General features: G+C 37.9%; 1 protein-coding gene across 1 annotated transcript in view; it reads right to left on the reverse strand.

Moving 5' to 3' along the window:
* Window positions 1–5,640: 5,640 nt before the first annotated feature.
* Window positions 5,641–26,369, reverse strand: part of LOC122879840 (gamma-aminobutyric acid receptor subunit alpha-2-like) — a 33,448-nt gene continuing 12,719 nt past the window's right edge. The window contains exons 5-10 of the mRNA XM_044204315.1: window positions 24,836–25,056; window positions 23,641–23,723; window positions 22,624–22,767; window positions 11,287–11,439; window positions 10,326–10,528; window positions 5,641–8,844 (exon numbers count right to left, since the gene is read on the reverse strand). Coding sequence (XP_044060250.1) covers window positions 8,536–8,844; window positions 10,326–10,528; window positions 11,287–11,439; window positions 22,624–22,767; window positions 23,641–23,723; window positions 24,836–25,056 — 1,113 coding nt within the window. The 3' untranslated portion in view covers window positions 5,641–8,535. The remainder of the gene's footprint in view (window positions 8,845–10,325; window positions 10,529–11,286; window positions 11,440–22,623; window positions 22,768–23,640; window positions 23,724–24,835; window positions 25,057–26,369) is intronic.

Genomic DNA, 26,369 nt, shown 5'->3' on the forward strand with positions numbered 1-26,369 from the left:
TGGTTGTTCTTCTTCTTGTTCTTCTTGTTCTTCTTCTTCTTCGTAAAGTTTTATGGCGGTTGGCAACCAACGTTATGGTGCATTACCGCCACTAACTGGAATGGAGTGTGGCTCGGGACTCAAACTAAACATTCACAAATGATTAAATAAAAGAAAATAAACGGAGAAAAACCAATAAATTTTTTTTAAATGAAATTAAATAAAAATTAAATGAACACACCGTAGTTATATTCTCTTTATCAAATGTATTCTCTCAAGATAATGAAACAACAATAGATAACACTTCTCTCTAGAACTTCTTTGTAAAAGATCTCGTAAATCAAACCTCATCTTTATTTCTTTAAGTTTCAGCGTCAGTTCTCTTCTCTCAGCGTCATATTTTGGACAGTAAATCATAGCATGTTCTACAGTTTCTTCTTCATCACAGAATGTACCTCTTCCTGTATGATGTTTTCCTATTTTACATAATGTACTGTTTAATCCTGTGTGACCAAAACGGAGCCTGGACATTACTGTTTCCTCTTTCCTGGTTCTCTCCGTTTTCCTCCTCACACCTACTTTTCTTTGACTGTTGTCTAACCACCTTCCTGTTCTCTCTTCTTCCCGCTGCTTTTGCCACCGTTCTTTCAACTTCTCCTTAATTGTGGTCTTCATTTCCGTTTTACTAAATGGTACTGTAATGTGATTCGTTTTTGTGGCTTCCTTTGCACACTTGTCAGCTATTTCATTTCCTTTGATTCCTATATGTGCTGGGATCCATACAAATGTCATATTTAGCCCCATCATTTGAATTCTATAGTGTTTGTTGTATCTCTATTAAGACATCTGGCCTGCTGTCTGAATGGCTGTGCTTCAAGCTGATTCATGACGAGCTGGAATCAGAGCATATTACTGCTCTCAGAGGTCTCACATCTTCCACCCGTTGCAATGCTAACAAAATTGCCAGCATCTCCCCTGTACACACCGACACTCCATCACTGATTCGTTTGCCAATTTTAATGTTGAAATCTGGAACTATGAATGAAATACCAGTGTTGTTAGCTGTGTTCTTTGAAGCATCTGTATAAATTTGAACATAGCTGTGGTAAATACTTTCTATATCTGTCTGTATTATCTGTGGATGTAAAATAAGCTCCTCATCTTTGTTCTTTTTGCCAAGCAATGTGAGATCTACAGTCGGGTCAGGGAGCATCCAAGGATGTATTACTGGGAGTGGGACTGTTGGACTAATGTTTATTTCAGTTATTCCTAGTTCTACTAGGAATAAAAAGTCCAAAAAGTCCTACTTTTGCTTTCTGCTCAATTGTCCATCCAAAACGTTTTGTTTCTCTCCTCTCCTTTTCCCAACAGGGTTTTAGTGCATCTAGCGTTGGATGATCTTCATTATGTCCTTTTAAATGAACCCAGTAGTTTAAAGATAGCTGTATTCTCCTTAATTCCAGTGGCATTTCTCCCATTTCCACTTGTAATGCTGATGTTGGGGTTGTTCTGATGGCACCTGAACATAGACTTAAAGCCTGGTATTGAATGTTGTCTAACTTTCTGAGAGATGTACTTGCTGCAGATCCAAATGCTACACACCCATAATCTAATACGGTTTTCAGCGCTGATCTCTCTGCCCCCCATTCACTTCCCACCAGACTTCTCATTACATTTAATACTTTTTTACACTTGTCAGTTACCTTCTGAATATGTACTGCCCATGTGATTCTTTCATCAAACCACAACCCTAGAAATGTCAATGGTTTCACTCTCTTTCTATAATTATTATATATTATATATCTCTATCTATATATCTTGATTATGTAATTTTAATTTTAAATTACTTTCTTTTTCTTGTAAAGAACACTGTCTTTGTTTTGTCTACTGAGAACTTAAATCCCCACTTAAATTACCATTTTTCTATTTTAACAATAGCCTCCTGTATTTTCTTCACACTAAATTCCAAATTCCTCCCTCTTTTCCAAATTGCCCCATCATCCGCAAAAAGAGAGAATCCCATCCCAAGCTCCAAATTCAGAAAAACATCATTTATCATAATAAATGATAAATAGTGTAAATAGAAATAGAAAATAACACAGGACTCAATATACACCCTTGAGGAGTTCCATGTTCAACAAAAAATATTCCTGAATAACACTTCCCTCTTTTTACCTGAATCGACCTTCCATACAAAAAGTCTTTGATCCACCTATACATTAGGCCTTTAACCCCTAATTTACTTAGTTTAATTAATAATCCTTCCTTCCACATCATATCATAAGCCTTCTCTATATCAAAAAAGATGGCCACTATGCTTTCCCTATTAATCTGCGCTTTCCTTATTACATGTTCTAAACATATAGCAGGTTCCATGGTCCTCGTTGCTCTTTAATGTATCGAGAGTGTATTGTAATGCTAACTGCACTGCTGCCCATTATTACTTTACAGTGATTTTTTTAAAATGCCACTACGTCTATACATTGCAGCAGCCTGTGTCTGCTTGTGCAGTGGGCTGTTTATTCAGTTGGGAGTCACTGGCCTAAATGACTACATTTGGAATAACAGCATAATATGCAAAAATGAACATTTGAAACAGCCTTTGAAAGCATCAAAGGAGGATGACTATCTTGGCATACTATTACCTTTGGAAATGCTTGGACAGTCGGAAGTCCCGCCTACTCAACCTGTCAGATGGAGGATAAAACTGGATATCAGTTGCTATGACAACGAAGCTGCCTCTGCACAAGAATAGATTACTGCTTCTCTTCTTTGTGCAACCATAGATAATAAGCCTCTATTAGCCCCAGTTTCTGCCTGTCATGTAATCATATTTTTTCTTTCACATGTGAGACTTTTTGTCCTGAGGATTGTGTTTGAGTCACAGAGCTAAGCATCTGTTTTTCTTAAAAGACAATACGAGCCTGCCTTTAAAAAAAACTCACAGGTCATTCCACAACACTACCAACACACCAGCCTCCTGTTCGGAAGACATTTCCAGATTCCTCAGTTACTCTTATATCTAGCTTCTTCTGCACAATCAAGAAGATTTTTAATTCATTTTCCCAGGTAGGACTCTGTTTCTTAAACCAAACAAAGATGGCAGCCAGGAAAGATGTATCTGCTTGCTTTATGATGCAATCAAATATGAGTGTGATGTCATGTGTTATAGCATGTGAAAATACAAAATAAATATTAGATAAATGAACCTGATAATAAAACTTTCAATTTGGGTGATTTGGTGTGTACACGACAAGCATGGAGATTTGTCACTTCTGGTTGGCATTTTTGTTTGGCTGAACAGAAGAGTTGGAAATGTGAAAACTTGGGAAACTGGAAAAGTCTTGAAAACAGCAGTAGTGTTGTCAAATGACCTGTGGGGTTGCTTAGCTCTGTTGCTTATAGCTCTGTGAATTGAATCAGTAAAAGTCTCAAATGTGAAAATAAAAATTAGTGAGAGGCACGAACTGGGGACGAGCCTCTATTATCTCAAATAGCTCTCAAAGTGGTTTTTACCCAAGAGTCACTTGTTCATACTGTATTTCAACCTTTTAATGTAAAGCTAAAAACTGTTTAGCAAGTCATTGCTTTTTTCTTTACTTAATTTTTTTACTCTAATTAACTTAATTTCCTGGTTCGACCACTCAGTTGCACCTGTGCTTTTCCTACCATGACATGTCAAACTATCTGCAATAGAAAGGTCTATTAGCTAGTTAGGTTTGAATGGCTGTACCATGTAGATAGGATTGAACAATCCATTGAACAATTATTACACTTTCGTTTGAATGCCTTTTTCATCCTTAAAAATGTACTATATTCTAAGTGAAAACAGAAAATCCATACAAAACCAACTGGGTTTGATTTTTTTTAAAAAGAAGACAATTTTTCCATTGGCCTTTTTCACAGCAGACATTTTGACTTGTCGCAGTAGGACAAGCACAGGTGTTACTGATAGCGTTAAGGATGCTGTTCTGGCTCAGTCATGTCTCACCACATTATGCCATGGCCAGTGTGTCCCCATGGCAACCTCAGCCATGTGGATTTGTTTGTGTATGACGTCTTGAGGTTGCGGCCTTCTTAAATGTTGTTGCATTTATGAGAAACTGCATCCAGACTTTTTGATTTCCTTCACAAAAGCTCAACATGGTCATTTGTAACGTCAAATGTTTTGCGCAGTGAACCAACGTTACCAAAAAACACCATTCTGGATCAAATTTCCTATATCTTGTAAGTTGCTGAGGTTTATGTATTATGAAAGAGACTATGGTCCAAATCATGTATATTGATCCCACACTGTTCCCAGGGTATTTTACAGCAGTGTACTGGCCTTTCTCCTGTTACTGCAATCAAAGAAATCTAATTTAGATGTCAGATCTTTAAGTCACTGTACAATTTAAACCAGTAGCTTGAAAAATTAGATTTCATTTTGATTCAAGAGTTGAACTGAACTGTCTAGACATCTAGAGAGAGTGAAGTTAGTATTAAGTTGGATATTTGATAGACATTCCCTCTGGATGTGTTGGCAGTAGGAGGACGGTTAGCTCACCTCCCAGCCCTTGCATTTAACAGCTAAGGGTTGACTTAGGGACCGTCAATAAATTACTGTTGAAATGACACAACACCAATGTTTTTTTTTTAATACCTTCCTGCTGACTTGCCCATATTACTGAAAAGTATAATTAAACAATCATGTAGCACACTGGGTCACATTACATTGAAGCTATTACGCTAGAAGGTGCACTACGATCCAATATGCAGATGTGTTCCTATGTGTAGTATTAATGTTTGGTATTGATTTGGAGTCACCAGGTCACATTACATGGAAGATATTTAAAAAAACCTGCCATTATTTTCTAACAAAATATTTATGTAAAATACAGGAACCAATTCAGTATAATTTCTTAATAACAATTTTCCAGAGTGAATGTCTGTCAAATATCCAACTTCAAACTAACTTCACCGTGGTGTTGAAAAATGCAGTCTATCACTCCTTTCTGAGTGCCACAATCTCACACTTTGAATGAATTGTAAATGATCGTCAATAAGATTTCTAGACCTGCATGTGAGTAGCTCTGCTATGCCGTCCTCCTAGACACCTCACATCCAACAGTATTGATTTCTGTCAGGCCACGGCCTCTGAGCGGATGAACGGGGTCAGCTGTGGATTGAGGAGATGGAGCTCAGAGAAGAGGAGCCCTCACACGCTTGAGTGGTGGAAAGATCAGGCCAGAAAATGAAACTTCAGCGAGCTTTGCATTACAGCTCAGTGCCACAGGGCTTTTTGTGGCTTTTACCAACACACTGGTAATGATAGTCCCTGGCAGCGTAGAAGTGTTGCTTGACAGCATCCTCTCCTGCTGAAGAAGGGCTGAGCTGCCTCACTCACGGTCCCATGATCTGACTGGGGCTGTTGTAAATGTATGGGGTTATTTGTATTTCAAGGGAGAAGCTGCATCTGATCTTGACATGGCTGATATTAACAAATATATTGATGTCGGCATATATATCAGCTAATAAGTAACTAAAATTTTTTGTTTAAATATAAAAAATAATGGCCAATATAATATATTTTTAAAACTCTCAAATATCGATATCGGTATCAGCTTTAAAAATCTACTATCAGTCAGGCTCTAATTCAAAAAACACAGCACAAACTAGATATAAAGAATTGAAATGTTACATGTTTTATTAGAAACTGTAAACTGAATCAAGCATCCACCTCGTGAACAATCATTTTATCTGGAATGTTTAATATTCTATCAGGACGTTGGAGAAAATTTGAATTGAAATTTTTTTATATCTGACAACATAATTTGTAAAAAAAAAAAAAAAATAATAATAATAAAAAATGTAAATGGTAGATTTCATCTTCATGCAAAGTTTGATTCAACAATCAAATTAAGTTAAATTAAGTTAAAATACGGATGTGAAGCAAAAGCATATCACATTATGAATAAAATAACACTGTAGAGTACCATATATGGCTACTGGTATGGGGCTGATTTGTCTTCTCGATACGCAGCATCTATGGCAGAGATTGTGTCAAAATAGGTTTATACAATACTTATTTGCTTTGCCTAATACAGTATGCTCATGAAGTACAATCATTGGTTGTCCCTGTTACTTTGTTGCTGATGCAACTGGATTACACGATGACTGTATATGGCTTTTGAGTTAGTCCAAAGTACAACTGTATACAACAATCAAACCTGCAGAAGAATATGAGATGAAACTACAAATCTATGACAATTTCACAATCAAAAATATTAATTTAGTCCCAAATCCTGGCTGTATCCTCTCACTTTAGGCATATTACACAAAAGATTTGCTGGCAGACGAATGTGACTATCATCCACACACAATTCATTGAAGTTCATATTGGCACAAAGCAGCCCTGTGTTTGCAGTCCTATCCATTTCATATCTGTAATTATTTCAAAATGTGGGATCATCAAATGTGTTGTAAATAGCCAGACACTGGATATGAATAATCACCTAAAATTGTAATGGCAGACATCCTGATTAGTACCGCCACAGTGCTCTAGTCTACACCAACATATCCACACTGTCCTCCAGAGTTATTACCACCACGGACAAGCCAATAAAAAGCTGTAATAAACCAATTTTAAACAAATTTAGACAGATTTTCCCACTAAACCATACAGTAGTAATTAGCATATGAAATTATTTGGGTTTTAACCTTGCAAAATTAAATAAAAATGATAAAATAAAAATGTACAAAATAATTGTGAAAGCTTAGCTTAGTGTGCTTGTGAAGCAATGTTCTTCGTGCTTTTCTTCTTCTAATTTTTCATCTCACAAATTCTTTGAACCTTTAGCAATAGATTCCATTTATGTTACTGTACTTTTATAAATGATACTGCATTGATGTTTCTAAGTTTCTTTTTAGCCTTTTGTAGCTCGTTGTTTTGGTTTTAAAGCAGCACACTTAGTGTCTGACAGACCAACTGTGCTCTACCTGCCCAGCACCAAATGGCAGACAGATAAAGTTAACAATTTAGCTGGCTGGTGAAGAAAGTCAAACATCTAAAAGGCAAAAGTTTCAGATAGTTTCCTCGGGAGTTGGTGGAGACCAAAACAGAGCTAAAAGAGGAGTAAATGCTAGACTTAAACGCAACAAATGTGATGATAATGTAGCTCCGTCTCTGTTGGATGCGTAAATAGGCATTTTGTTTGCTAAAACGTTAGCCAAAAACTTTATAAGACAATATTTCGTCAGGGCTGTGTGTCTTTCTTTTGTGTGGTGTCCTTCTGCCCTCTAGAGGTCGAAAATGATAAATGCATTTTCAAGCATGTTAAACTGCAGGTTATTTCTGTTAATGATGTTTCTATTGACTATCAACGCTAATACATAATGGATGAACTTCATAGACTTCCATTCTATCATCGAGTTAGATGCTTCTGATAGTATTCAGTTATTAAGTTATAGATTATAGTTTATTTTTTGTAAAGAAAAAAACAAAAAAAAAAACTTTTCAGTATTACAAGTAGATTTTTTTTCTTAAACCCTGCTAGCGCTAGCATAACTTGACAGCATACATGTATAAACATACCATTCAAAGCAATTCAGTAATTGCACTTTTTTGACTTAATATCTGCTTTTTCCATATGTCATGAATAAAAACAATATTGACTTCATGTAAATATACAAAGCATTCATGAACTGAACGTAGGCGCTTGAGTTTGAGCTTTTAACACCTCAAAACACACTGTGTGCATCTTTTGTAATTCTGTTGGTTTTAGCCCTTTTCTTTTTCTTTTTGTTTCTTTCCTTTCTCAATGTAATGTGTTCTCATTCATTTTTCAAATAGATATTTTCCTGTTACTCCAAATGATACCACTGCAAACTTAAGTTGGCAGCACTACACAGTATTAAACACACAAGCACACTAATTTTCTAGCTTCCTCTGTATTTTTTACAACCTTTTTTGGCTTGGAGTGTTTCAATAATTTTGGAGGTCAGCGTTGGATTGCAGCCCCATACCTGTAGTCACAGATAAAACAACTTTGACACTGTAACAATATTATACAAGTGTGTTTTTGCATTGGCTTGGACAGAAAAAAAGAGTCAGGTTACTCTTACAGTAGATGGCAAAGAAAGTACGAAAGTCTCTTTCACTCAACAGAAAAATATATACTGTAATATCAAGAGAGTGGGCATTACCAGCAAAATTCAACACATTTAGAAGTAATCTTAAATTAAATGTATGTGTTAATGTTTATGTGTTCATCTCTACTCTTTGACTTGTATGTACAGTGGCCACATACTGTAACTGGAAACATACTTTCAAGGAAATATGCACTCTAATCGAAGTAATCACACAATATGTCACCATGAAACCATGAATATAAATATACATACACATTTACAAAAGCCAGGCTTTTCAAAAGTGCTGCAGACGGTGTAGAAAACAGGCGGAGATAGAGGATCACACTGCAATCCAGGGCTTCACTCTGCAAAGGTATGTGTACACAGTTGCTGGAGGTATTTGGTTCATCTCTTAGTCCCCAGACCAGAACCCATTAAAACTGGCCTCTAATTAGAGGGGACCATATCCTTTATAACGGGTTCTCTGTTTAAGTAGGTGGCCCAGTAGACAAGGTTGAAGGAGCCAAAGAGAACCGGAAACAAAATCCTTGACATCCTGTCAATTTTGCTGACGCTGTTGAATGTCTTCTTGCTTTCTTGAGCTTTGCCATCTGCTTTGGCCTTGTTGGGATCCGAAGCTCCACCTTTGGCAATAGTTGGAAGTGTGCTGGAGTCCTTGGTGATATTAGGCGCGTAGTTGGCCACTGCTACAGCGTAGGCATTATTCTTCTTGACGACAGATGCCCGCTCTTTTTTCTGTTGAAAGACCACAAGGATTTGATGCAAAAGCTTAAAAAGACAGAGGCAACCCGTCAACTCGTCACCATATATCCATGAGTTTAAAATACATGTAAATGAAGGAGTGAGGTGGCAATGGATAGGTTCTGGTAATGGATCAGCATATCAGAATGAAGGCCAGCAAGGGCCAAATATGTCAACAATTTGACAAGGATGCACTGTAACTTTTCAGTTTTGTGTATTTATTCAGCCTTCAGACACTTCCAAGGATGTTTGAAACTTACAGCATATGTGGACTGATACTCATACACCTACAGTAAGCAGGAGGAGGAAATATATATTACACAGGATGTAATATTTGTATGAACATTTCATAAGACACCATATTGGTTTGTTTATGTTAAATATAACAGTTCTTTTGGAGGGGAGACACACTGTAAGATTTGGGCCACAGTTGCAGTGGGTCATCGTAAATAAGGATTACACAGGCCTTTAATAGAGTTCAGAGATGCAACGAATTAGAATAGAAGAGTTTGACCAACTACAGTACAGAGTAAAAACTTTCCTGAAGAGTTGTAGAAAATCACATCATGGCAATAATATTGCATCTTCAACTTGAGCAGTGAATGATCAATGATTTCTTTCACAACATTTTAATGACTTTTTCTTTGATCCAAGCCCCTTTTTTGCTCTATATTAATAAATCCATCTGAACCTGCTTGACGTGATATTTTCTACATGGATAAATGTTTATAGCTTATTTTTGCTTTCTGCTTGGCTACTATATTTTGCATCCATGTCTGTCCTGTCTATAGTAACTTACATTATCACAGTTAGACATTGAGTCACTCGCCTTCAGCAGTTCAAGGGTTAAGCGCCTGAGGGCACACCGCAGGTTAAAAGAGAAGCGTGCATTGACGGCACTTTGAGGTTTAAAACTGATTTCCTCTGGAATAGTGAAATACTAAATAGTGGTCTTGTTCTTTCAAAGTTACGGTCTACTCTATTGGGATTACATGTCATACATGGAGCCATGTTCTCATGGCCTATAATACAGAAACAGTGATGGACAGATTGCAGTTCAAGGTAGGAATATTTCCTGTAGGAGTAGTTGTTCAGTAGCCAGAAAACCTTCTATAGTCTGAAACAGAGTAAGCTAGTCAGACCCCTCTAACTAGTCATATTAGCTTATTTCTATCTAGGTAAACTAGATTTCTGCTGACTTATCAACGCCATGAATGTCATTGCATCCATATTCAACATTGATATTTTGCCCAGAGTTTGTCATTTAGATTTACCTGTAGACCTTTAGAGCTAATTAGCTCTCAAAAATAGTTGTTGCACTTTGGCTCCCCCTGTGGAGGGTTAGAGCAGCCATTATCGCTGTGTCCCTCTCCCTACAGCAAATGTTTTTAAGCATTGCCTTCTTCAACATACAGTTACAATTACAATGAATTTTCTTTGAAAATGGAACCTGTCAAAAAGACATGTCACATTACCTTGTCGGTCACAACACTCTTTCCATCCCAAGCCCAGCCGCGCTTTGTGAAGTAATTGACAGTGGCAAACTCAATCAAAGCGGAGAAGACGAAGGCGTAGCAGACAGCGATGAACCAGTCCATGGCAGTGGCGTAGGCAACCTTGGGAAGGGAGTTCCTCGCACTTATACTCAGCGTTGTCATAGTGAGAACAGTGGTTACACCTGGAAATACACGCAGAGAAATATTAATTCCTTGGATAGTTGGTTATTATGACGTTCATTAGGAAAGGATTGTTTTATATAATACACATTTATATGTAACACACAGTGCTGTAATGAAACAGGCAGGCCAAGTGAAGTATATAGGGATAATGAAATGAAATGAAAATAATGAATCACTTTCACTGACTTTACTTACTGCATGTTGCCTCTCTATTCTTCTCAAAGAATGGAATCTACTGTTTTACCCTTTTCAGAGTAAGTGTTAGTCATTACTGTCCTCTGTATCTTTACAGTGTAAGGTTACTATTAGCCTACTCTACCCTAATAATCACTGACCTTCAGTAATGCTTTAACTGCTCAGCAGGTTTGGTACACAGTTTATTCTTGACTTCTATACCTGTTTCTTTTTTCCTTTGAGCTAACCAGTATTAGGTCACTGTTATTAGTTCCACTCGGCTTACAAACAAGCCCAACAGTAGCTTGTCCAACTGGACTGAAAAATCACTGAAGCCTCTAAAAAATGTCTCCTCTTTCCTCTTCATCATGTTTTCTCCTGTATCCACCATTTGTCATCAACTTTCAGTCCTTCGTCGTGTTCAATCCCCTGTGCTGAAAAAGCTGATTTTGACAAAACTAGAGATTCATAACACTGGACCTAAATCTCATTAATGCCATTGAGAATTGGGATATTCCATTAAAATTCATATGAAAGAAGAAGAAGTAAAAGAGGGTGGTCATTGACAAAGGCAAACACTTACCAAACACAGTCCTAGCTGGCACTGATTCTCTGTTCAACCAAAAAGACACTTGGGAGAGAATGACTGTCATGATGCACGGGAGGTACGTCTGGATGACAAAGTAGCCAATCTTCCTCTTCAGATGGAAATGAGCCGTCATCACCGTGTATTCACCTGTGGAGACAAGATTCGGGGTCACTTCTACTGCCATTTATAATTTGACGTTTGAGTACCTTTTTTTTTTAACCAAATGCATTTAATGAATGCACTCACATATGCAGTAATCTCTACTTTGGAAATGGAACACGCCCCCCCTCAGTTAATAGTATCAGATGACTTAAATTCGTTTGCATGCTTGCAGTCTTCACCTGTGCATGAAGGTAACTGATGTTCATTGAGACTTTTAAGAAAGTCAAATAATTTATAACCAGCTGTTGGTCTGCATTACATCATGCAGAGGAAGCTTTTTGTTGTTCAACTTTTACATGAAATCTGGTTTATAACCCGTTCATAACACCTGAAGAGGAAATTTTCAAACCTTGTTACTGCAAATCTGCTTTTGTCTTTTTAACTTAAAAGGTTATGACTAGGGTTTAATTTGATTGAAAATTAGTGAAATTATTATGAAAATACTACTAAATATATATTATTTTTTTAATTTTCTGCTTTTTATTTCTCCCCACTTTAGTGAGGCCAATTCCCCTGCATTTTGGTTCTTGCCACTGCTAACTATACTACTAAATTATAAAGAATGCGCAGACAATACTTTTGCTTGGACAAGAAATAAAGCTACACACATATGTATGTACTGCTCCACTGCTGTCACAAAGAACATTTTATTACAAGAAGAGTAAAAATGTACTTTGTTGGGCTTGTAGTCATTAAATTAATGAGATGTTGCAAATCTCTTTTGAACCTAACTGTTGTTAAATCAGCCTGAACCACACTGATTTGTTCAAATTAAAGGCAAAATGTTATTAAAGAAAACTTCACTTTTCATACCAAAACATGGCAAAATGCTTGAATACTGAAATGTTCTTTTTTCTTTTTTTTTCTGTTTCACAATGTACACATGATTCATGATTCAGATAATTAAAAAATGATCAATCACAATGAATAAGAAAGTAAAGGACGTTCTCTCGTCAGGTTAGAAAAAAGAAGCCGGCTGTCAGTGAAGTCCATGATAGTTGAGTGCATGAGTAAAGTGATGGAAACTGACAATGCTGTGTCCTTTTGTCCACTCCCACTGCACAGGAAGTGGTGTTTTACGCATCACAACTATCAGAGATGATTTCTCTCTGCCAGTCAAATTTAACTATGCAACTGCAACCCCACACCTTCCTTTGTGCTTCACACTTGTGTAATATATATCAGTAGAACATTATATTTTTATGTGAAGATTGTTGAGAATGCAGCTTTAAGATGCCAAAGCAGTCTTAAACATAGATTAGGCAGCCTACTCCAGCTCTTAACAGTACATATTTGATCAAATAATCCATCCATACATAGAAAAGTAGGCCGTATGATTTCCTAGCCATCGAGCAAAGCCTAATAGCTGACAGGGCCGTGAAACAGTGCCAATGCTGCAGTAGCAGGCAGGCCTTCCAAATGGAAGATATCTCAAAGAGAAGCCAAGATTAGACATGAGAAGAAAAAGATGTGTTACCCATGGCAACAGAACAGAGAAATATAGCTCATTTGCTGCGATTCTGAAACGAAGGCCTTGATACACACCGCCACTTGGCAAGAGGAAAGTCCTTTTCAGCAGTGGGAAGGGGGGAGGAGGTGTCGTTTCCAAGGACTAATCCCAATAGATGTTTTATTCCCTCTTTTTTTGTAGCACTGTAGTTGTATTGCCTGCGTTTCTAGCAGTTATGTGAAGACGGATTCTCTCTCTTTCACCACACACTCAAACACACACGCACACACACACACACACACTCAGGCACTGGAATTTTGAGGAATTGAGTGAATTCTCAGTACCCTGTGGAGCTCTGTATCTTCTGTAATTTCATTTTCATGCCAGCCCCGATGCCTGTGTTGTGGATGGGGGGAGGAGGATGTACAAGCAAGGAGCCCACTGGTTGTGGCAGAATTTTCTCTAGGGAAGCCTGAGATCGCTTCACTGAGAGGGAAGATAGTAATCACAGCATGAAGATGATAATCACGTCATGTTTCCTACAGATGTAGGAAACAAGGCTCCTGCTGACACCACGGGAATACCTCACTCATTCAGGTGACTGTCCGGCAGAGGGCACTGACTCTCACACAGGAGACAACAAGCTTTGCAAATGGAGATTTCATGGGGATTTATCATTAAGAGATACCTGTAAATGTTTTAAAGACGCTTTTGTAAATACAGGCCTTTTCTGAAAGGCTAGATTAAAGGGACACTCCAGCGATTTAGTATTGCACTTGGGGACTTACAAGATACAGATATTCTTTTTTTTTAAATGGTCAAAATCTGTGCAGCAGAGGCTGAGATGTATGAGTCAAGCTAAAGTGAGATCTTACACTTCCCATAATGCAACTCCATTGCGTCTTACGATAGACCCTCCCTGGCTAGTAAAAATACATGTTTTCCACACCCAACAGTTTTTAACTTTCTGTTAAAAATGTGTAGTCTCCAAAGCCATGCCAAGATTACCTTGATGACATCATCAGGGTAATTTTCTCAGAATTTAAAAAGCTCCTCCAGAGCCACAGAAGACATTATATAACTGTTTTCACAGGCTGGGTAGGACTCCCCATGACAAGTAAACTTATCTTAATGCGTAAAATTGGTTTAAAAAAAGTGGAGTGCCCCTTTTACAGAGCAATAGTTAAAGCTGCATTGATCAATTTTTGGCCACTAGAGGGCAAATAAAACACCAAAACAAGCTGACAGACTCGCAGCCACCATATAGCAGGCTTATAAAGTTGTTATGGCAGACACATCCAGCAGACACAGAGAAACATTATCATCCAAAGGTCAGTAGAGCTGCAAGGTCAGGTAATAATTTTGTGTCATTTCGGCACTTTGAATGACCCTTTTCACATTAAATTCATTTGATTCAAAGTTAATATAAAAAATATTGGTTAAGGCTGGCTTAATTGGTAAAGTAGAACTTTATGAGATATTCACCAAAAAACAATTTCTTTACAGTAGCTATAATCAATATTTTATATTAACAATGGATCACGGCCACTTGTATGTGGAAGAGGTCACTTGTAGTGACAAACTCACATAGAATTATCAACCAACTTCGCAGTTCCCCTTAGCTTTAAAGATCTTTTAACATCTTTCAGCTCACTGTTTACGTTACTGTTTTGGTTCACTCTCACTACTTACATCAAAATTGTATTTGACTGCAGCAGGCAGCGAAACATTTTCAAAAACCCACTGTACAGTACCTGCCAAGCACAAAATCACAAGCAGACAAAGTTAACGACTAGCTGGTGAACGGAGCATTTAGCCTCTAAAGAGACAGATATTTCCCTCACGAGTTGGTGGAGAGCAACAACGGAGCTAAAAGGAGAGTGAATACTGGACTTAACATTTGCTGAGTGGCGAGTGGCCCCGTGTCTGCTGCCTGAGTAAATAGGTAATTGTTTGCTAAAAAGGTCACCATATCAACTTAAAGATGCTAATATGTCATTGTTGTGTTTGCAGCTTTTTTCTACTGCCTCCACGTGGCCAGAAAATCAGTTAATGCAGGTTTTGAAAACAGATTTAGCTAATGTTTACTCAGTATATAAATACTACAGCTACTGTTGAAACATTATATATTATACACTGTGTGTGAAGTAAAACATTACTACATTCAGTTCTGTTCAGACATGGGCTGTTATGTGTAATGCAAGTGCTATGTATAGCTGAACAGTGGGATTTGGGACAGTGTGTGTGGTTTGTTCAGGATGTTGCTTGTGCAAGATGTCCATCCCTGTGAAGCCTGAGAGAACAGTCATTCGTGCCAAATGACCTAGTTTGCAAGTACGCTACACCAAACACTGACACACTAGTAATGAATGATTAATTTAAAGTCAGCCAATCAGATAATGTGGAGTGACTAGTTAAACAAGAGAAACTGTCACTGGCAGGCATTCTGCCTTCTACCGAGGTATCACACACCACTTAACCTAGATAGGAGCATTTAGTGCATGAAAGGATGTTCTTACTCAGTGAAATTGAAGCAGGGATTCCCTTGATAGTGGAATGCAGTCACTGGAGAAATGCTCCATACTGGTAATTGATACCTATAGGGAGTAGTGGTGGGGCACAGGGACGTAGTTATAAAGTCTGTTTTTCTGTGGTATATGCATTTTCTACATGCAATCTAAAACTAAAACACAAAATTGTAGCCGGTTTACATTGCCTGCATTTGAATTCAGAGATGATTTTATATCTAATGGTAACATTTGGTAAACCTCTTTTATTACTCTATTATCAGGATAAAGAATCTATTAATGCTACAGGGAGATCACACGTCATTTCAATAAATATGGTCTTTGATTGTGAGATAAGAAAGCAGGTCTAGATTTGACACTTTTTCGATGCTTTCACCCACACTACCCTGAAATACCTAGAAACTTCAGCATTAGAAAGGTCAAAGAATCAAAATTGGAGCAGCTTGTGAGAAGCAGAGGACTCAATATACATGCTCAGGCACATAAAGAAGACATCTAACTCCATGGCGATGCTTTGCAAACCACCCACTCCTCCCTCGACTTTACCGTTAAAGTCTGGAGGCGATAACCCCAAGGTCAATATCCTCCACAAACTTCTCAAACTCTTACACGATCATCAAATGTAACTCATCCTTTGCATTCTCCTAAACCACAATACTCATAATTCACATTTCCACCACAGAAGCGACTCCCTCCACTCTTCTTAAAGGTCCATACCTATGGTTTTGCATGTTGTAGCCTATTTACTACAAATTACATATTCTTTGCATTAGTGCTGAGTCTGCTGACCATTTTCCAAAGCAAATTTCCAGTTTCTGCAAGCTGATTTTAACACAGCACTGAAACTGACAAAACTGAGTGTATTCAAAGTATTAAAAAACACATTTGTCGATCTAAAAAGATAGTTAGATTTGGAAGATGGTTTGCAGTAATGTTATCAGATCAGAAATATGTACATGCCATTTAGACAAAATGGGCTAAAAAATGCAAAAAACACTGGTCTTATTGTAGCACGCTTACACATTTCTGACCATTATTATGATCACTGCTATCATCATCCTGCAAGAACTGTATTTTAAAAGCTTCTTCCATCACGTTTTCCTCAACTAATAAGTAGTATTGCTAAAATTAGATCAGTGCTGTCGCTCAGTGAAACAGAATTGTACATGCTTTCATATCTTCTCATCTACCACAACACCTTTTTTTGTAACTTACTTTTACTTAAATTGTGGCATTGTTCCAGGCTGTATGAAATGCTGCAACAAGGGTTTTTACCAGTAATGTTATTATTTTTTGGGTATAATTACCCAGGCATCCTTAGCCTGGCTATCAGTTTTAGAAATTATTTCTTGATTCAACTGGTTTAAGGATCATCAAGGCCATTCTCCTTGCTACAACCCAGACCTTTTTACTCATTATTACCACGACTGCAGACTGTACAGAACTCAGCTGCTAGGCTTTTAACCAGGACCAAGAAGTACGACCACATCACACCTGTTTTAGCCTCTTTACATTGGCTCCCTGTTGGTTTTAGGATTGATTTTAAGATCTTGTTGATTACTTTTAAGGCTCTTCATGGCCTGGTTCCAGACTATATTTTAGACCTTTTAATCCCTTATGAACCTTCACATAGCATCCTGAGTCCAGGATGAAAACTAAGGGGGACAGAGCTTTTGCTATCAGGGCCCCGAGGCTCTGGAACAACTTGCCTGAAGAAATTAGGCTGTCTGAGTCAGTGTCTTCGTTTGAGTCTCTTCTCAAAACACATTTTTATCTGAAAGCAGATCCTGATTTTACCTGAACTGGCTGTTTATTTTATTGCTTTTGTGTATTTTATGCATTTTATTTCTTTATATTTCATCATTCACTGTGGTATTATATTTCTCCTGTTGTGAAGCACTTTGTACTTTGTTTTGATAAGTGCTCTATAAATAAGGTTTTATTATTATTATTGTTATTATCATTACCAAGGCCGTGTCAAACAGGACTTTTAACTCTACAGAAGTGGTGACCTGGGTTTTTCTGCCATTACCCCAGTGAGGACCTGCCATGTTAGACCCCCTAAAATTAATGTTGCGTTCCAGACAATGTCGGAGGTAGTAATTTCCCAGTTGAAATTTCCAACTTATGACCTCAAAGCATTCCAGGTGCACCACGTCAAACGTAAACAAAAAACATGGCTGACCGTGACAAACTGATGTGTCTTTGGCAACTGTACAGACACTTTGCATATACAAACGAAAGAGAGGAGGAAACAACGACGCATGAACAGACGCCATTATACATATTATTTTACAGCACTTTTATACTCGGAAACGTAGCTTCTTATTCCATTCACTAGCCTAATACAATACTGTGGTCTACAAATACATCCCACCCCCCTCCCCTATTCTATTGATTGAAATGTAGCCTAAGGTGCACTTCCATGGGTGTTGCCATTGTTATGTGACGTCCGACAACTGCTTTTTCATAAAGTTGGGGTAGATGGATTTGCCACGAGTACACAAGTAGGAACTCTGACTTTAAGTGGCGTTCCATTATACTTTTTCTAGTAGGAGGTCGGCAATTTTTGAGTTTCGAGTTGTCTGGAACGCAGCGCTAGCATTGTCTTCCAATGACCCCTTGTCACAGGTTGCATTTACGCATGATAGTGATGTGTCGGTCGTGAACGACTCGGTCGCTCCTTTAACTGAACGATGGGGGCCGGCTCCCGTCTCACTATTTCATTAGTAGTGTGTTATTTTATGTTATTCAACTAGGATTGTTGTTCTTGACATATCCCACTTTTTAACCATCAGTATGACAGAATATTTCAATGTTTTGCAGACGAAGAATCTTGCATATTTATTTCTTGCAATAAATAAGATTGTAACTAAGGCAGTGACCAGCAGAGAAGTGGTACTAAATGAAAAAAATAATAAAAAAATAAATAAGGCTCTTATTGCTGAGCTGAGCCAATGTCTAAATTGGATCTCGAATCTGATCCAAATCTTACCCTATAATTGTCCTATTATTATTTCACAGATAAGCTTAGTAAACCCCGCCCCCTAAGAAAAAGAAAAAAAAGAACGATGAGCCGTTCTGTTAAACGTAACGGAGCCATAAGATCCGGCTCCCTTCAAAGAGCCGTGATTCCCATCACTAGTATATGAGTTGTGAGCAGAGGTCTGAAGAGGTACAACTATCCAGTATTTCTCAGGAAAAAAGCAAAGATTAGAGAAACATCACAAAAAAAGAACAGAAATACTGTATGTGTAACAGAACAATGTTTTTTCTTCTTTCCCATCCTTTAAATAGACCACTCCGATTTATCTTGTGACCCCTCCACTGCTTTCACTTCTGAAGCCCCTGTATTTCACATGTTTCTTTTCAAAGCTTGCTTGGTGACTTGTTTTGAAAAGTGCTGTACAAGTGCTTTATGATTCGTTTATGCTTATGTTACCATGGCAACGTGCATTGTTACCATGGCAATATACACTGTGATAAATTGTGTGTCTGTTGAATTTGGCTCATCTGTCAGATGTATTTTGAGGTCCTTCGGGGTTCAGTAACAAGTCTTCAGTTATTCTTACTCCTTACACTCACGTTATTATTATTATTATTATTATTATCCATAATAATGACTTAACATTTCTTTTGCTTTGACTTTGGTGATAAACAGTTATGTAGCAGATTAACTACTTATAACATGACATTGTCAGGCATCATCCTCTGCTGCGTCATCAACTGACAGTTAACCAACCACAACCACAGAAATCCCATCTCACTGCACTGATCTGGCGGCCTATTTAAAGACATTCACATTCACTCTGTACGCTGACATGTGCTTTCTGCTGTTACTGCTGCTCCACTCCACCCAGCCTCCACCTGCTTTGGTTCTGCTCTGTTTGTGCGCTCCCTGGAGGGCGTTTATTTCTAAGTTAATAACCATTGGGGGATTATTTACAATGGTCCCTGCATGTTATTTATCACTGTACTAAGTATTTCTTCTATGATATATTGCCACAGCAGGGAGCCTTACAGAGGGGAGAACCATATTGCAATTTGAGTCAGTTTGTATTCCCATTTTTATTTGCTATGTGACATGACAGTTCCCAACAGAATTAAATTGAAAACATGGGAAATGAATGGTAAACAAAATAAGGTGGCAGCTGTCTTATTTCAAATCCTGTAGAGTCACCTCAAAGAATCATGTCATAATTATCCCCAGGTTTAAGCAGTCCCTTTTCTTTACTTACATACAGAAAACCAAACCAGAAAACAAGTACACACATTTATAATATATTCCATAGTGCTCACTGCCATCATATAATCTCCAGTCACTGAGTGTCAGATTCCTTGTCACTCCCAGCAAGCAAAGGAAAACAGCTGCCAACCTTTTCTCATCTCTCAAGAAGAAGCCTGCTAGCCTCACAGTGCTTCAGTATTTAAATCCAGACTCAAGACCCCATTTATTTACCACAACTTACAGCCAATCTTTCAAGCTATTTCTCCATACTGATTCTTGGCTTCTGTGTTTGTGTGTTTGCATGAAATGTGTTAGTTCTATTTTTAGTCCTCATTATCTCTTTGTTTTATACTATAGCCTACTCTTCTATGTATCTGTGCGCTTTGTTTTCTGTAGTCACTTGAACAATATGCTTGTTAGAAGTGTTTTATGAATAAATTGAACGTGACAACTGATTGTCTTGGATAGAGCATATTTCTATTTCTGTTCAGGTCCCTGACAGAGCCAGCAAGGCTTCAGGAAAAGATGCTTGTGGATTTGGTTACTGCAACATTTTTCACTGCATTAAAAACTAGTGCAAACATTCCTTTTTCTACAATTCATAAGAATTAACAAGAAGACTTAAAAGAGGAAGAATTGATCAATCACTAAGCCCTTCCTCTTAGTCACAATTGCCATGCCTGACCAGCTTGCACATATGTAGTTTGCAATGATAATGTGGGCAGATTTATTTAATCAGTTGTAGCTAGCTGGCTAATTAAGTTGGTTGAAAACATCATCTCCAGTTTTTAATGTTTCCAGCTGACTCGTTTTAAAACTAGAACCCTGAAAAAAGGTCTCAAATATGCTCCTGATGGCTACATAGCCTACGTGATATAATGCTAAAAGACTGAGGCTTAAGCTACAAGTCAGCTTTCTCACCATGATTATCCATGTAGAAGACATAAAAATAAAGAAACATTCTTGTTTTGCAGCGTAGAGATAGTTAGTCGTAGCATTATAACTATGATAAGGAAAAACATAAGATCAGACTATTACTTTGTCCCAACGTAACCCTGTTTAGCTGCTTAGCTTACATACTTGGACAAGCAAAACAGAGGTTAGCTTTATGCTTTACTGTCAGTATGATTTACTTTAAATGTAGCAAGAGAAAAGGTTTTTAGCAGTTTGTTTAGCGAAAGTAACGCTATCTCAGATAAGAAGTTTGGCTGGGTTTGTTAGAGTGTAAACCCAAATCGAATAGAGTACGACAAAGCTGCTAACGTTAGCCTAAACTCTGATACAGTAGCATCCAGGACCAGCTTCCACACAATGGGGAAATACAACACTGACGGTGCTATCATAAACAAGGCTTTAAAATATATTTTTTTAACCTTTAACCCCACAAAAATGTAGTATGAAATCCTCCTTGGCCTTGGAAGTAATGCTGGGTTAGGTTACTACTGTAAGTAGTCAAATTAAGCTAGTTCGCCGGGTATGCTAGCATTTGCTGCTCACCTTCAGAGGTGAGAAACACACTGTTTAATCGATTCCTTACACTTTTGCTCTTGCATTTTTGGAAAGGCTAAGGCCGTGTATCTCTTTTACTAGCTCCCACTGCACACCGCTACAGCATGTTGTAAAATCCAAAGCTTGACAGGTCTGCTGCTGCTAAGCCATGACTAGACAATCGCTTTTTGGGGGAGGGGTTTAGCGAATGGTCAATAAAAAAATAAAAACAACAAAGTATAGTATAAAACATTTTTCACTTGCTTCACCTTCCATACAAACTTTTTATCCCCAGCTTTAAGCTTCAAGTCCATGTTTTAAAACTCTACACTTAACCAGAGTTAATTATCCTGTCCACTAATGAGCTTGTCACTGTTGGATTCACTTGCTAATGTTTCCTGCAGGTCCATTTGAGTGAAACGCCACATTTTCAATGCACACCGAGTTATTCACTTTCTGGGCCCAGAACATTTTCTTTGTCATTTCACACATCACTGCACTTTTGTGAGACATTCCTGTGTCTTTGGGCTCCAACATAAGACACTTAAATCACTGAAGAACACAGCAGCTATTCTTTTCTCCTGCAGCTCCTCTGTTAATGTCTCTGACAGCTTCAACAGACAGATGTGCTCCCTTGTATCTAGTTCTGCATCAGCATCTCTCATCTGTTTTTATTAACATCCATTTAAAATCCATCTAAAGAAACTGCATTGAATTTAAATGTTTGCCCATATTTGTTCTCAAAAGGTGGGGGTATAAAGTGGAAAAGCTTGTCGCAGCAGCAGCTCACCTGTCATGCTGCTTTTGGGTCTCCAGGCCATGCTAAATGCAGATTAACAAATTACAGAACAAAGTAGGGAATACAAGATGCATGACTGCCAAATCCCTGTTTTGTCGAATCTTTATCACGCAGAGGAAGCCAGAACAAATGTTTCTCTGCACTTTTCAAGCCAAATAAAGTGAGTAACAAAAAGACAAAACTTAGCAAGCATTTCGCAGCAAGCTACGGCCGCCTCCTGCAACATGTAGGAGGTGGACAAGTTCAACATCCACCCAAACAAGCACAAAATCCTCAGTTTGATTTTCACACTGAAATAGTTTGGAACTGAGATAATAAATATATTTAGGCTCCTGATTCCACAAAATTAAGCAGGTCGAAGCTATAGATGTCATCACAGTTTTCATGATACTGCTGTGTTTGCACGGGATGTATTATAAACAGCAATTAAACATCTACATTTTGTTGCATGCCAGCTGGCAACTATCTAGCAAAACCCAGACTATTTTAGTAGTGTGGCGTCGTGATTTCTTAAGTATTTGAAAATTCCAAATCCAGGATTTCTTTCCTATTTCTGAGACATTTTCTAAGCTGGAAGAACATTTACTGCAGAAGATGGAGGTCAGTAGGTGGTGGAGGAGTCATGAGGTGGATTTAATTCCCTCTAGACTTCTACTCGACCTCCACAAAAGCTTACCTGTACTCGATTTGATAGTTTCTTGTCCGACCGTTTGTCCAAGCAGGTCATACTGGTTCAGGCGGGAGCTTTCTCCTTCCACCACCACAGAGTCGGAGGCATTTCGAGTCCAAGCATAAGTCACTTCTGAGATTGTGTAGGCATCTAAAAAAAGAGAAGAGGATAAACCCATAGGGAATAAATCTGGGGTAGCCGCAGCCATTGAAGATGTTTCGAGAAATTATTTCAGTGAGCCAAATGAAAAGCCCCCCACTACATTGTGTTTGATGCTGGGTTTCTAGAAAATAGAATACTGTAGAGAAAAAAAATCTCTCAGTGGCTGAAGATAAATTTCATAAAAGTCCAACAAGAAATTGATGATTGCCCCTTTCAATCAGTCACAGCATACACTGAATATGAAATTGGAAAGCTTGTCTGCTAACCTAAGAATGTCTGATGAAACAGAACAAAAATGTTTTCCCTGCCAATCATGTGCTACAGATCGTTGTATTTTTGCAACAGGTTAACAAATGAGCAAAGAGATTAATGTGAAATACTGTAGGTCACCACATAAATGCATTCAAAGTAAAATGGACATTTCATTAATGTGACAAAGTCAAGGCATTTCAGACATGACCCACCATGTGCTGATGCTCTGATACTTAATAATCCCTTGTTTTTAAACCAATATCTTAAAAGCAGCTTAAAGCAAAAATTCTTCATCCAAATATAAAGAAGCCATGGCAATAAAATACTGATTAAAAGAGATTTTAATTCACAAAATAAAATATTTGGATGAGTTCAGAGTCCTTTTCCCCATATTTGCCAGTGCCATTTCCACTCAGTCATTTATTCTATATCTGTTTAATTGCTGCATATTTTATTAAAATTTGTAGGGCTAACTGAGGCATGCAATCCAGCTTCACTCGGTTCTTAGGCTGCTCACTTGCCAAAGAACCAGTGAGGAGAAAAAACAAAAAACAAAATAGCATTTTACTTAAAAGTCCCTCAGGTGCTATCATCATCAGAGTTACTCACAGCTGCCAAATTTTAGTGGACAGGAATGAAAGTCCATGGGGAAATCCTCCAGATGCATTGGGCACTCTGCATGCACAGTTAACCTGCATCCAATTCACAGAAAATTAAGGAGACTTTGCAAATGCATGAAAAGTAAACAGCAGATTAGGCACGGTCTCAAAAAAAACAACAAAAAAACCCAAAAAACAAAAAAAGACTCACAAGCCTCATGCACTATTCAAGACACTTCCCATCTGTAATACCTTGAAACAAAAACAATTCATTTCAACTGTAATCAGCAGAGCAAAGTAAACAAGGTACTGCAGAGACCAGCAGAAATCAGTGTGTGTCTATGGTGAGATTATAGGTTAGTTCTTGATAAGAAACTGCATTGTATGCAACTGTACTAATACAATATGAAACATTATTCAACCACCGTGAAAATAACGTTTAATAGTTTAGCATTCAAATGGATTTTCTTGAAATGCATGTTGACAAAAGGATGCTAAGTTGCATAAAATAGGATGAATGAAGAATACATTTGAACTGTATGGCTACTGGACGTAATTCTATAAGGCTATCGCATGCTTTAGCAAGGTAAGTGTTCTGTCCAAGTCATTCCTCCAAGTAATAGTTCAACATTTTAGGATATAAGTTATTCGCTTTCTTACAGAGAGTTAGCTGAGACAATACCACTCTTATGTCTGTACACTAAATAAGAAGCTACAGCAGCCTGTTAGCTTACCTTAGCACAAAAACAGGGTGAAACAATTAGCCTGGTTCTGTCCGAAGGTAACAAAATCTGCCTACCAGCACCTCTAAGCTCACTAATTAAGACGTCTTGTTTGTTTAATCCATGCAAAAAACAAAAAAAGTGTAAAAACACCGAGTTGTGGTTTTATGGGGGTAATCTCTCTGCCAGGCTATTAAGCTAACGGTTGTTGGCAGTAGCTTCATATTTAGTGTACAGACCATAGACTAAAAAGTAAATAATGATATATGTGTATATACATACACATATATATATATAATATGCAGTCGATAGTACAGATATGAGGCTGATGTCATTCTTCTCATCTAACTCTCGGCAAGAAAGCAAATAAGTGTATCACCTACAATGTTGAACAATTCCTTTAAATCCATCTCAGCACATTATTTAAACATAAATACAACGTGGTGACTTTTTCTTCAGACATGCATCTGGGACTTGAATTACCTCATGGTGTACAGCAGTGTCCCATCATCTTTGATCCTCAACAGTTTATTAGGCATGGTCATGTTATGAGCCACAGACTTTTTCCCATTGTGGAAGAAGGTGTCTGGAGTCCAGATTTTACTTGCCATCAGGTTGTTGAGGGGCAAAATATTCATCGGTCCATGAAATTTCAACCTCTCATCCTTCCAGCTTTGCCGGAAGAAAACGTCTATGGTGTACTCCTGTGGGCAGAGGGGAGTGATTTTTATTCTATTTTTATGTGTCAACTTTCCACTATATAAAAGTGAGTCTCATTTCTGGTGAAAAAACGTTAAATAAAACACAGGGTACTTTCCACTGCCCTGTTTTATCAAAGCTTACAAGCAGCAGTTCTTCACGACTGACTTCCCCTGCCACTTTAAAACCTGGCCACTGTATGGCTTTTTCTATTTGTCAAAGCTCCATCAAGGTGAGGCCGGCACTCTCCGTTTTCCTCTCAGCTCTCTGAGCCGATGTGTTTTCCTAAGATGGCTCTGAGGCCAAGACAACCCCTTGACCTACAATCCTCTGTTGTCAAAAGAAACCACACACAAAGAAGGATTTAGGGCAAAAAGCACTGCACTGTGAAATGTGTGTACTTGTGAGAGTGTGTGTGCATGTTTGTGTGATTCACACACAGCAAGTGAGAGGGAGAGCGAGATAAATTCCTCCAGAGTTTTTTTCTTGTCACAGTTGAAAGGCCTCTGACATTTAGACCTTAGGACACTGAAACTGTTCACTGAAACCAAACCTAATGACTTTCACTTAGAGAATAGCATCTCTTACAGTAAAATGATAATTCTGGTTTATTACAATTTGGGTTTTATTTTTGTAGTTTTGGCCAGTTTTAGCTATTGGTTATGATAACATTTTACCCACTAAAGTATTTTGTGAGATCTGGGAACATGGCAACAAATCTAACAATCCAGGAAATATAAGCAGTCAGATGATCAGATAAATTGTAAACAAGCCAACTGCAGGGTTAATTAATCTAAAACATTTTATTTGAAATAAAAATGAATGCACCTAAAATAGTAATAACAGCAATAATCCCTCAAGTAAACACGGTATGATAGGTCAAAGTTGATGCAGGAAGTTGGTCTATAAACTGTGATAGATGTTTAAATCAGATATAGTTTGGATATAATCTTACCATTGCCTTTGGCTAACCTGAGGGTTAGTTTAAAGGATACCTTTAATGGTATTTTATATTTTTTTCATTGTCAGCAAATCCCACGAAAAGAGCAAAAGCAACAATGAATTTATTCTACTAACAAATATTGTCTGTGTAGCTAAATCCTGATATTGCTTATTACTCTGTGCCAAAGAAATGGTTAAAAACACATTAATTAGCCACCATGTTGCACTGGGTAAACACTGGGTATGGTGAACATGGGCACTGTTGTTTATTTTGACTCAATCCCACGTGTAATATCCTGCTGCCATAAATACTCACTGGAGCACCAAATGTGTATTAATCCATGACTGAAAATAGTCCCCCAACAAATACACCATT

This window comes from Siniperca chuatsi, linkage group LG8 (genome assembly GCF_020085105.1).
Source record: "Siniperca chuatsi isolate FFG_IHB_CAS linkage group LG8, ASM2008510v1, whole genome shotgun sequence".
Lineage (NCBI taxonomy): Eukaryota > Metazoa > Chordata > Actinopteri > Centrarchiformes > Sinipercidae > Siniperca > Siniperca chuatsi.